This window comes from Sarcophilus harrisii, chromosome 2 (assembly GCF_902635505.1).
Source record: "Sarcophilus harrisii chromosome 2, mSarHar1.11, whole genome shotgun sequence".
Lineage (NCBI taxonomy): Eukaryota > Metazoa > Chordata > Mammalia > Dasyuromorphia > Dasyuridae > Sarcophilus > Sarcophilus harrisii.
Genome location: NC_045427.1, coordinates 21,001,699 through 21,013,211, shown reverse-complemented (window position 1 = coordinate 21,013,211; position 11,513 = coordinate 21,001,699). Strand labels below are relative to the sequence as shown.

General features: G+C 45.5%; 1 protein-coding gene across 1 annotated transcript in view; it reads left to right on the top strand.

Annotated features, from left to right (window-relative positions):
* The window catches only part of DYSF (dysferlin), a 211,045-nt gene that overhangs the window by 29,407 nt on the left and 170,125 nt on the right, over positions 1-11,513 (top strand). Inside the window, 2 exon segments of the mRNA XM_031949204.1 lie at positions 5,708-5,763; positions 7,074-7,165. Of these exon segments, the coding sequence (XP_031805064.1) occupies positions 5,708-5,763; positions 7,074-7,165 (148 nt within the window).

Below are 11,513 nucleotides of genomic sequence, written 5' to 3'. Positions count from 1 at the left end.
AGAGAGAGCAGTGAGGGGGACGTGGGGGTGACCGGACGGGTTGGGGACGCCCTTGGCAGAAACTGGGAATGGGGGGGGGGAGGGGGATTTCTCTGGGGACGGGGACTGTAAGTTGTATTTTGGAAACGTCGGCAGGCCCCGGCCCAGCCGCCCCCTCTCCTGTTTCTGCTCAGGCTCCGGGGCTCCTTCTTCCAGGAAGCCCTCCAGGTTCTCCAGCCGCTCCTGCACCCCCGTTCCTCGGGCTACATCTGATCTTCCTTTTTGTCTCGGTTGCCGCCTCCTCCCCTCTCCCCGCTTGCTCCCAGAGGCAGCGGGGCCGGCCACGCTCCGCTTCCCCTGCGGCGGGGGGAGTCCGTGCAGGTTCCATTGAATAGAAAATAGTCTGTTGTATGTCAGAGAAGGGAGAACCAAACCGCCGCAAGGGGATCCCGGGGGGAAATCTTTCCACACCTGGGGAAGCGCATCAGGGCAGAAGGGGGAGGTCTGGGCTTTTAGACTGAGCTTTGAAGGCTGGGTTAGAATTTCAGCAGGTAGGGATGGGGAGGGGGCGTTCCTGGCAGAGAATACAATCCCTAGTTAGCTCACCTAGCATTTATTAAATGCCTATTGTTTTCATAGCGTTGATAGAACTACAGAGGGGAAAATCTTTTAAGAAATGATTGAGTGATCATCCTTTCTTTTCCAATCTTCCCTGGCGCACACTCACATACACACACACACTCTTTCTCTCTCTCTCTCTCTCTCTCTCCATCTCTCTCTCTCTCTCTCTGTATATATATCACTGTCTCTCAGTGTCTGTCTCTCTCGCCTCCTTCTCTGTTTCTTTTTAGTTCTTTTTATCTCTTTCTTTCTCTCTCTGTCACTCTCTCCCTGTCTGTCTCAGTTTTTTTCTCTGTCTCTGAGTGTGTCTCTGTCTCTTTTTAATCCTCTTTTTATCTCTCTCTCTCTTCCTCTCTCTGTCACTCTTCCTTTCCCTGTCTCTGTCTCAGTTTTTTCTCTCTCTGTCTCTCTCTCTCTCTTTCTCTGTTTATAGTCTCTCTCTGCCTCTGTGTCTCTCTCTCTTTTTAGTCCTCTTTTTATCTCTCTTTCTCTCCCTCCCTTTCTCTATCACTCTCTTTCTCTCCCTTTCTCTGTTTGAGTTTTTTCTCTCTGTCTCCCTGGTTTCCTCCTTTTCCTCTGTGAGGATTTCTGACAGAAGTTGGGAGCAGGGGGTGGGTTCTCAGAAGAATTGAAGGGGAAGAGGAAGAAACCATCAGGAGACGGAGATACAGAACAATAGTCCTGAGTCAAACCTTGTAAAAAAGAAAAAGAAGCAAATGCAGAGCGGGAGCGGGCTTTCCTCTCCTCTGCCCCCACAGCTGCACACAGTGACTATATATGGCCACACAAACATCCTGCAGGCTGAAATCCGTGTGAAGGGGAAGCCACAGAGGAAGTTTAATTAGGCCTTTACTAATGAATCCACCCTCCCCCCCCACCCGAAAGCCAGGCCCCAGCCTCCAGCCCCCCCCACATCCACCCCCCCCACATCCAGCCCCCAGCCGCTCTCTGAGCCTGTTGGCATGTGGCTGCACCCCGGCATTCTCTGGGTGGAATTTCATGCCCTGCTTCTCAAAATAGCCTGGCATGGGGGGGAAGAGGGCTGCCTGAAATGTTTCTCGAGCCTGCTTTGCTCTTCTGGGCCGCCTGGGTGGGATGATCAAGGAGAGAGCGAGGTGGTCCCTTGTCTTTTCATTCATTCGTTCACTCACTTGTTTATTTTTTGTAGCAGAGATTCTCACCCTGGGGTCTGTGAACTGAAAAAAAAAGCTTGGCAACTATTTCAATATAACAGGTTTTCTTTATTATTCTGTGTATTTTATTTGATGCATTTAAACAATCCTTCTGAGGAGGGGGTCCAGGGGCGTCATTAGTCTACCAAACAAGGGGACCAGAAAGAAAAAGTTCACAACTCCTGCTTAAGGAAATTTGGGCCAATAGCAGCCTAGTTAGCTAATCTAATAATACAATCCAATCCAGTTACCCAGGCCCAGCCAATGTTCCCTCTCTCGTCTCTGAAAGTCCCAATGAATTCCATCTGGTGAGCATTTATTAAGTGCCCACTGTGTGCAATGTACTCTGCATGTTGTATGCCATTGGGGTCATGAATGCAGAGCTGGAAACCAACTTAGAGACCCTCTAGAAAACTCGTGATTTTACAGATAAGGCAGCAGGCGAGGAGAGGTTGAATGATTTGTGCAGGATCACACAGGAAGTGTGGGAGCCTCTTCTCCAGCGCCTCCATCCGCCAGGAAAGTGATTTTCCTAAAGCTCGGGTCTGATCACATCCCGCTTCCTTCACTGAACTCCAGTGGCTCCCTGTGGCTTCCAGGAGCAAACCCTTGGGAGTCACAGTCTTCAGAACCTGCCCCCTCCCCCTTCTTACACCTTCCACCTCTTAGCTCTGGGCACTCTCTCTGCTGCCCCTCCCTCCTTTGCTCTGACCACTGACCTTCCTGGCTTTTTGAAATTCTTACCTAAACCCCCACCTCTTACAGGACCCCTTCCCTCCCCTCCCTTAATTACCTTCTGTTTGTCCTCTGTGACCCACATTAGACTGAGGGCGACTCGCCTCTTGCCTCTTTTAGTATCCCCAGAGCCTGGCACAGTGCCTGGCACCCAGCGGGAGCTTCACAAATCTCTGTTGACCAATGATGGGCCAAGCATCCTGCTCGCCCCCTGGAGAATGGCCCCTGATGTGGTGAGTGGGTGGCCCTGTAGGAGACCCAGAGAATAACCCCCGATCTCACTGAGCGTCTGCAACACTCCGGGCACTCCCGGGTTACCCTGGGAACGGCCAGACAGAAAGGAGCCAGGCCCTGTCCTCAGTGGTCCTGGAGCCTTCGGGCAGTGAGGCTGATGGAAGTTATGGGCTCCTCCTGTTTCTCAATGAAGAAAATGAAGTCAAACACATCCCATTACAGGGGGAGCCAATGCTCCTGCGCCACAGCTGTAAAACTTTTTAAAAACAAGTTCACAGATCTCAGGTTAAGATCTTTGGTCTTTTCATATCTGGTGACCCTGAGCAAGTCACTTAGCCCTGTGTTGAGAGAGAGAGAGAGAGAGACAGACAGACAGACAGACAGACACCTACACAGAGAAAGATAGAGAAAGAGAGAGAAACAGAGAGAGAGACACAGAGAGACAGAATTCTGGGACTACAGGATGGGCTGCAGTGAAAGATGGGCAGAATAACACAATTGTGGAGGTGGCAGCTCTAAGCTAAGCCATACACGTGAACATCCAGTCCTCACTGAAGGCCTTCCCAGTGAGAAGGAGCCTAGTGTTCCTTGAGGCCCTCTGCCTTTTGCACAACCCTAATCACTAGGGGAGTGTGTTCAGTAGTGTCCAAATCTGTATGATCCCATTTGGGGTTTTCTTGGCAAAGATACTGGAGTCATCGCCATTTCTCTCTCCAGCTCCTCTTATAGAGGACGTAACTGGGGCAAACAGGGTTAAGTGAATTGCCCAAGGTCATCTTGCCAGTCAGTGTCTGGGGCTGGATTTGAACTCAGGAAGAAGAGTTCCTGGCTCCAGGCTCGGTGTTCTGCCCCTGCACCCCCAGCTGCCCACCTTGAGGAGATTAGGGGTTGTCCCCAAGTGGAAGGAGCTGCCCAGGAGTCTGAGGGTCTGGTCTCACTGGAGACAGATGGGGCTGCTCTGTATGCGTGCGTGGAGGACCAAGCGGCCGCCTGGTACCCAGAGGCCCTTCCTCCCCTTCATTTGTCCCGATGCCTTCCTCCGAGCCCGCCTCTTTCAGTTTCGGGGGGTCCACTATGTGATGGTGGCAACAGTAAATCAGGGTGTGTGTGTAAGGTATTCAGAGGTCCTGCTCCTAGCAGCTGGTGGAGCAGGAGACTGGGAAAGCCCCTCCAGGAGACTTTCCCAGGCTTGAAGGAAGCTAAAGATGCTGGGATGTAAGGAGGGGTGGGGCTTTTCAAAGATGGAAGAGGGGGCAGCGAGCAGGCAGAGGAGCTCGGTGCTGGACCACATGGAGGGGAGCGGTGGTGACAAGGAGACGGGAGAGCTAAATGCTGAGCGGGTGTTGCTGTTGGTGCCTAGGGAGTCATTGGAGTTTACAGAGTCCAGAAGGAATATCATCAGCTCCCAGCTCTAGGAAAATCACTTTGGCAGCTGCGCCCAGAGTGAGAGGGGAGGCAGGAAGGCCCAGGAGGAGGCTGTTTTGCTGGTAAAGGCACAGGTGATGAGGGTTTGTTCTAGGGTGATGACTCTGGGAGAGAAGTGATGTTGGAACCTTGTCTGGGTGGTATTTAAGCTGCCAGAGGACAGGGTTCCGGCCACATGTGAGAAGTTCTTTCCTGTCCGCTGTACTCTTAGCATTGGCCTTTGGTGATCCTTCCATGATGGGAAATGAAAGCGCCTTGGGTGGGGAGTCACCCACCCCTGATAAGCATCTTTGATTCTGGGCCAGCTGAGCAGGAAAAGCCTGCCTTGGCTAACTTGGTCCCCTTCCTTTCCCTCCTCCTCCAACCTCAGTGACCTTTCCCGATGACTCTCCACATCCCTCTGGTGACTTTAGCTTCTGGGCTTCTTGGAAAAGAATCAGGGTAGTTCATCCATCTCACTGCCTGTACCCTGTACTCTCTTTACATCACTTGGGTTCCTCAAAATCCCAACTGAAATCCCACCTTCTGAAAAAAGTCCTTCTTAATCCTCCTTAAGGGCAGGGAAGGAGCTGATGCACAGAGCACTGGGCCTGGAGTCAGGAAGACTCATCTCATGAGTTCAAATTCCCCCTCAGACACGTACTAACTTGCCTCAGTTTCCTCATCTGTAAAATGAACTGGAGAAGGAAATGGCAAACCTCTCCAGTATCTCTGCCCAGAAAACCACAAATGAAGTCACAGAGTTGGACACAACTGAAGTGACTGAACAACAAAATCATCTTTAATCTGATTACTTCCTCTGAGCTAATCTCCAATCTATCTTGTACACAATTATTTGCTTGTTGTTTTTCCTGTTAGACTTGAGTTTCTTGAACACAGGAATTGGGTTTTTTTGGCCTTTCTCTTTATCTCCAGAACTTAGAATAAAGCCTGGCACATAGTAGGTCCTTAATAGATGCTTCTTGACTTGACTCATACTGCTCTTGAAGGAGCAGATTTTGAGGATTGGGATAGATATGGATGAATGGAGAAGAGAAGGGCAGATTCTCATTTAAGGAATAAAGTGAGCAAGGTATCAAAAAAACCCCAATCAATCAATCAGGGTGTCATGATTGACAGGAGGAAATGGAATAAAGAGGAGGGATAGGAAACAGATGAGCTTGGCTCCAATTGGAAACTGAAGAGACCCCATGGTAGAGATGCAAAGTCTCAAATACTAGATCCAGAAATCTGGACTCAACCTGGTAAGTTGGACAGGTTAGCTTGTTCCCTCCCTCACCAAAGAATGGAAGCTCCTCAAGGGCAGGACTGTCTGATTTTATCTTTGCATCCTCAGCGCACAGTATGCTGGTTGGCACATATTAGGTTTTCAATACACAAAACTCAGTATTTTTCTAATGTGACTTCTCCGTGGTGAATTGGGGTGAATATTCCTTTTGGTTTTGTATGATTCTTTTTCGTGGGGAGAACATGTCTCATCATTTCTTCATGACTGAGGGGAATCATAAAACCCTCTGACACATCCTTTCTTTTTTCCCCAGGAGTGAAGAAGCGAACTAAGGTCGTCAAGAACAGTGTGAATCCTGTGTGGAATGAGGTGAGGAGCTGTTCAGAGAACATGGAATACTGCCGGCTTCCTGGAGGCAGATTTTTAAGGAATACGTTAGAAGAGGGGAAAGTTCTAGCAGTTCTAGCTATGGGCTGGATTCATGAAATCCTGTGTGGTATAAGGGAGAGGGGAGAATAGGTGGGCCCACCTCTGGTCTTGGAGTCAGAAAACCCCAGATTCATATCCTAACCAGCTGCTTTCTAGCTCTCTGACTTTACTGCTCCAGCCTTATTTATTTGTCTATAAATTGAGGGGTTTGAATAATTTGGTCTTGGAGGCCGCTTTTGGCTTGAGATCCAAGAGTCTTCACCTTACTAATATCCCTTTTTGAAAAATTATAGCTAAGTCCACTCACTGATTATCTGAATGTTATTCTGGGAATTGCCCTTCTAATAAGTAGAGATTCACTAATCAAGGCATTAGGGGCTGCCTCTGAGGCTCTTCCTCCTTTAAATCACATCCTTCCTCCTCTTTCTTTAAGATTCTTCCCCAGTCAAAGTCATCTCCTCCAGGAAGCCCTTCCTGATTAGTGCCTCCCTGTTCAGTTCCTTCTCTCACCCCTATCCTCAGCTGGAGGCTGGTAGAAAGTGTTTTCAGATCTCTTTTCTGGATATAAGTCAGGCTTCCTCCCTTAGGCCAGCCTGAGGGAGCAGTGAAGGAGCAAAAAGCTTCCAGAGAGTGTGAACCCAACCACACCAGAATCTGGCCCATTATTTTACAGATGGGATCCCTGAGTCCAACGTTGGTGTCTCAGCTCCTTTCCTCCAGGAGCTTGAAGGAGGAAACACTGTCTCTGGCCCAGGGAACTGAAGGAGTCAGATCCGCTCCAGTCCTTAGGGCGCCTCCAGGATGAAGGGGCAGACCTGTCTGTCCTCCAGGAGCCTCTAGTTCAAGGAGAAAACCTAACCTTCGCTCTGGGTACCTCTGGTCAGGGGGCAGACCCAGTCCTTTTCTCCAGGGAGTTCTGGACTGACGGGGAGATGGTACAGAAAGTGGTGGGAGAAGGTGCTCCTGGCTTGGCACCCTAAGAAAGCAGCCAGGTTCTCTGTGACTTCTCCCCCAGCCCTGTCTCTTCCTGTGGCCTCTGTCCCAGGTGCTGATTTCCGGCCACTTAGCACGTGGGGCTGTGATGAGCCAGGTGCTTGTGGGGTGGTGATGAGCCAGGTGCTTGTGGGGCGGTGATGAGCCAGGTGCTTGTGGGGCGGTGATGAACCAGGTGCCGGGCCCTTCCTTTGCCCCTCCACCCGCTGCTGCCAGCCCTGGGCTCTCTACTAATGCTTCCCTTTCTCTCCTTCCAGGGATTTGAGTGGGACTTAAAGGGCATTCCCTTGGACCATACCTCTGAGCTGCACGTGGTGGTCAAAGACCATGAGAAGGTCGGAAGGAACAGGTGAGAAACCAAGGGTGACTGAGAAAGATGCTGCCCCTTGGGACCCCCACCCATCTTGTGGTCAGATGTTCCTTTATATTTATTGTTTATTATTCTTGTTTTAAAAATGATTTGATTTGATTTTCCTCAATTACATGTAAAATCAATTTTTAGTATTCTTTCTTTATAATGGTTGAGTTCTAAATTTCCTCCCTGGTCTCCTCCCTCCTTGCTAAGGCGGGCACTTTGATGTGGATTATTCATATTCAGGCACACAAAACACCAGCCTTTCATTCACCCCGGGTCATCTCTGAGAGTTTATAAATAATGGCCAGCATCGTGGAATTATGAGCACTTTGCGAGTTATATTACTAAGAATTAATTAATTATGATGATTATTCATGTAGTACTCTAAGATGTTCAAAATGCTTTACAAATATAATATTTATAATTATTATAATAATTATTAAATATTATAATCCTTATAGTAAATAGGTAAGTGATTTGCCCGGCTCACAAAGTTCATTTCCTGAGCAAGAAGATGGGAGATCAGTTCCTTTGTCTAATATTAAAAAAATCATCCTGGGAGGTCAGGATCTGGCAGTGGATGGGGGTGGGGCAGAAGATAACTTACCTGAATCTCAGTTTCTTCATCTGTAAGATGAGGGACTGAGGCTAGGAGGTCCCTGAGTTTTCTTCTGGATGTAATATTCTGTGATTTTTCTGGGATTATCTGTCATGTTACTCACTAAGATTTATTTAAATCAGAAGAAGGCTGTATTCTGCATACATGGGGTATGAAAGGGCTTCTGTTTGAGAGAATCACAGATCCTTGGACTGAACTGAGACATGGTCTTAGGTAACGCTTGGGAAAATATAGTAAGGACAGAAGGGCAAAAGCATCCTCCCTGTTACCCCACATCAGGGCCCATTCTTCGCTTGGGGAAAAGCTGAAAGAATTAAGTTACACATGTTACTGAGGAGCACCCCAGGACTCCATCCCTGAATGCTGTTCTCCCTTCTGGGAGTTCCCAATGAGTTTTTCATGGGGTGAGGGTCTTCCTTGCTCAACCGAGCTCACTCTTCCCAAGATGCAACGTCTCCCCTAACAGTCAGTTCACTGCCAAGTGGGGTCAAGCAGGTTGTTCCCTTGCCATACTGGCCCCTCCTCAGCTGCAGATTGCTGCAGATACTGGTTCTGGGCATCCAGTTATTACTGAGACCCTGGATGCTTTTGATGGAGCTCCAGCTACTTGAGCTCTTCCCTCTCAGAATTCTTGTTTCCCTAAAATCACAAGAGAAGAAACACGAAACAGAGATTTATATGTTCTAGGACACCAGGAAGCTGGGAGGGAAGATTAGGCAGCTGCTCCTAAATCCTTACCTGACAGAGAAAGTGAAATCTTCTGCTTGAGCCTTTTGTATACACTCTCGGCTACCATATTCACTCAATGAGAATTTTTTTTTTCCCAACAAGCATCAGTCCCCCTGTCACTCATGTTGGGAACAAGCAGGCTCATCAAATCTTCATACTTTGGATTGAAATCAGACAAGGAACACTGTGCAGTCTCCAGGACTTTAGACTTGCAATCAGGAAGTCGAGTTCAAATCCCGTCTCGGACACTAGTTGTGTGATTCTGAGCAAGTCACAACCTTTGTTTATCTTGGTTTCCTCATTTGTAAAAGGAGATAAAAATAGTTATTATTGAGATATATCTCAGTCATATCTGCATGTTTATGACAGTTTGGGGTTTTCTAGATAAAGGCACTGGAATAGTTTGCCATTTCCTTCCCCTAATTCTTAAGATAGTTGTGAGAATTAACATATATACAGTGTTTTGTGCGATACAAATAAATACTAGTTATAATCATCATCATCATCATCATGACTAATACTCCATTTCTCCTGTTACTCTCTTCCAAACTTTCTGCATTCTAACCCTAACCCTTATCACTCAACTGCAGCTCCTCTCTCCAAGGTTATCAGCGATCTCTAATTTGAGCCAAACCTAAAGACCACTTCTTGATCCTCTTCCTCCTCACACACCTTTATATGTGGTCATCGCCCATTAGAGTGGACGTTGCTTGAGTGAGAGAGCTGTTCTGAGTGCATGGACTTAGATCCCTAGAACTTAGAAAAGTGCCTGGAACAGAAAGCCCCTCATTAAATGCTTTGTCCATCCACCTCTCCTCTCTGTCCGTCCTGCTGACCACTTTCTCCTGGTTACTCGGCTCTCTCTAGGTTTTCATGACTTTGTCCTCTTGGTTCTCCTTGTTGTATAACCTTTCTTCCTGATGCTCTTTTGCTGGATTCTGGAGATCTCCTCCCACCAAAGTTCTGACCTGGACCCTCTTATTTTTTCTCTTTCACTTTCATACACTTTCACTTGGACATCTCACCAGCTCCCATGGCTTAATTTATTCTATCTTTTTCTATAGAGATGATTTCCAAGCATATAGATATATTGGAATTTTAGCTTCTCTTTTGAGCTTCAGGCCTGCATCACCAACTAAACGTTTCTAACTCTATGTCAGTGATTCCAAAGCAAAATTAATTAATTACGTTTCCCTCCAAATTTTCTCCTCTTCTGAACTTTCCTATTGCTGTTGAGGATAACAGGTTCCCCCAGATTCAAAACTTTGTTGTTACCCTTAACTTCTCTTTTTTACTTAATTCTGACTAATTCCAAGTTAATTGCCAAATCTTACGATTCATTTCTCTGCATCATTTCTCACATATGTCTTCATTCCATCTCCACAGCCACCGTCCTAGTTCAAACCCTCACTGATCATTACCTGGACCACTATAGTTCTGTCCTCATTGGTTCTCCTTCTTTCTGTCCTTTTTCATCCTGATCCATCCTTCATTCAAAGGATTTTATTAAAGTTTAGATTTGATCATGTCACCATCCTGCCCAATAAATTCCAGTGCTCTCTATTATTTTCAAGATTCAGACCTGGCCCCTTCCTATCTTTCTAATCTTCTTTATTTTAAATTTACTCTTAATTAATGGATTAAAAAAAGCATTTTTCTTTAAAATTTTTATTAAAGGTTTTTATTTTTAAAACACAGGCAAGATAATTTTCAACATTCACCCCTGCAAAACCTTGTGTTCCAAATTTTTCCCTTCCTTCCCCCACCTCCTCCCTTAGACCATAAGTAATCCAATGTATCTTAAACATGTGTGATTCTTCTACACACATTTCCCCTATGATCATGCTGCACAAGAAAAATCAGATAAAAAAGGGAAAAATGAGTAAGAAAAGAAAATGCAAGCAAACAACAACAAACAGAGTGAAAATGCTATGTTGTGATCCATCGGAACTGGCCTGAATCATATCATTGCTGAAAAGAGCCACGTCCATCAGAATTGATTATTGTATAATCTTGCTGTAAAACAAGCATTTTCACAACATAGTAGAATAAAATGGAACTGTAAATATATAACCGATTCTTCCTTTCAATATACAACTAAGTTATCATGTAGATTTTTCTCTCATTTTTCTTCCACCCCCTACTCTAGAGATGTCTACCAGTAGACACAAGTATATATGTAAAATTATTCTATACATAATTCTATTTATTCTTTCCCTGGATGCATGTAGTGTCTTAATATGTCTTTTGAGTACTTACAATAGATAAAATAGCTTACTCAAAATTGTTCTTAAAATAATATTGCTATTATTGTATACAATGTTCTCTTGGTTCTGTTCATTTTGTTCTTCATCATTTAATGTAAGTCTTTCCATATTTTTCTAAAATCATTGAACTCATCATTTCTTATAGCACAATAACATTCAATCACAATCATATTCCACAATTTGTTCAGCTGTTCCCCAACTGATGGGCATGCCAACAATTTCCAATTCTCTGCCCACTAGAAAGAGACCTGCTATAGTCATTTTAGAACATATAAGTTTTCTTCCTTTCCCCCTACTTATTTATGAAAATAGATAAAATATAATGATATCACTGGGTCAAAGTTTAGGTAGTTTAATAACTGTTTGGGCATAATTCCAAATTGTTTTCCAAAATGGTTGTATTATTTCATAATTACACTAGCAATGAATGAGTGTTCTGATTTTTCCACATCCTCTCCAACATTTGTTGCTTTCCTGTTTTATCATTTTAGCTAATCTCATAGGTGTAAAATATCTCAAGGTTGTTTTAATCTGCATTTCTCTACTCAGTAATGATTTAGAGCATTTTACATGACTATAAATTGCTTTGATTTCTTCATCTGAAAACTGCCCGTTATCTCCTTTGACCATTTATCAATTGGGAAATGACTCTTATTTTTATGGACTTGATAAAGTTATTTATATATTTGAGATAGGTTTTAGTTGTCTATGAATGTTTTCCTCCATT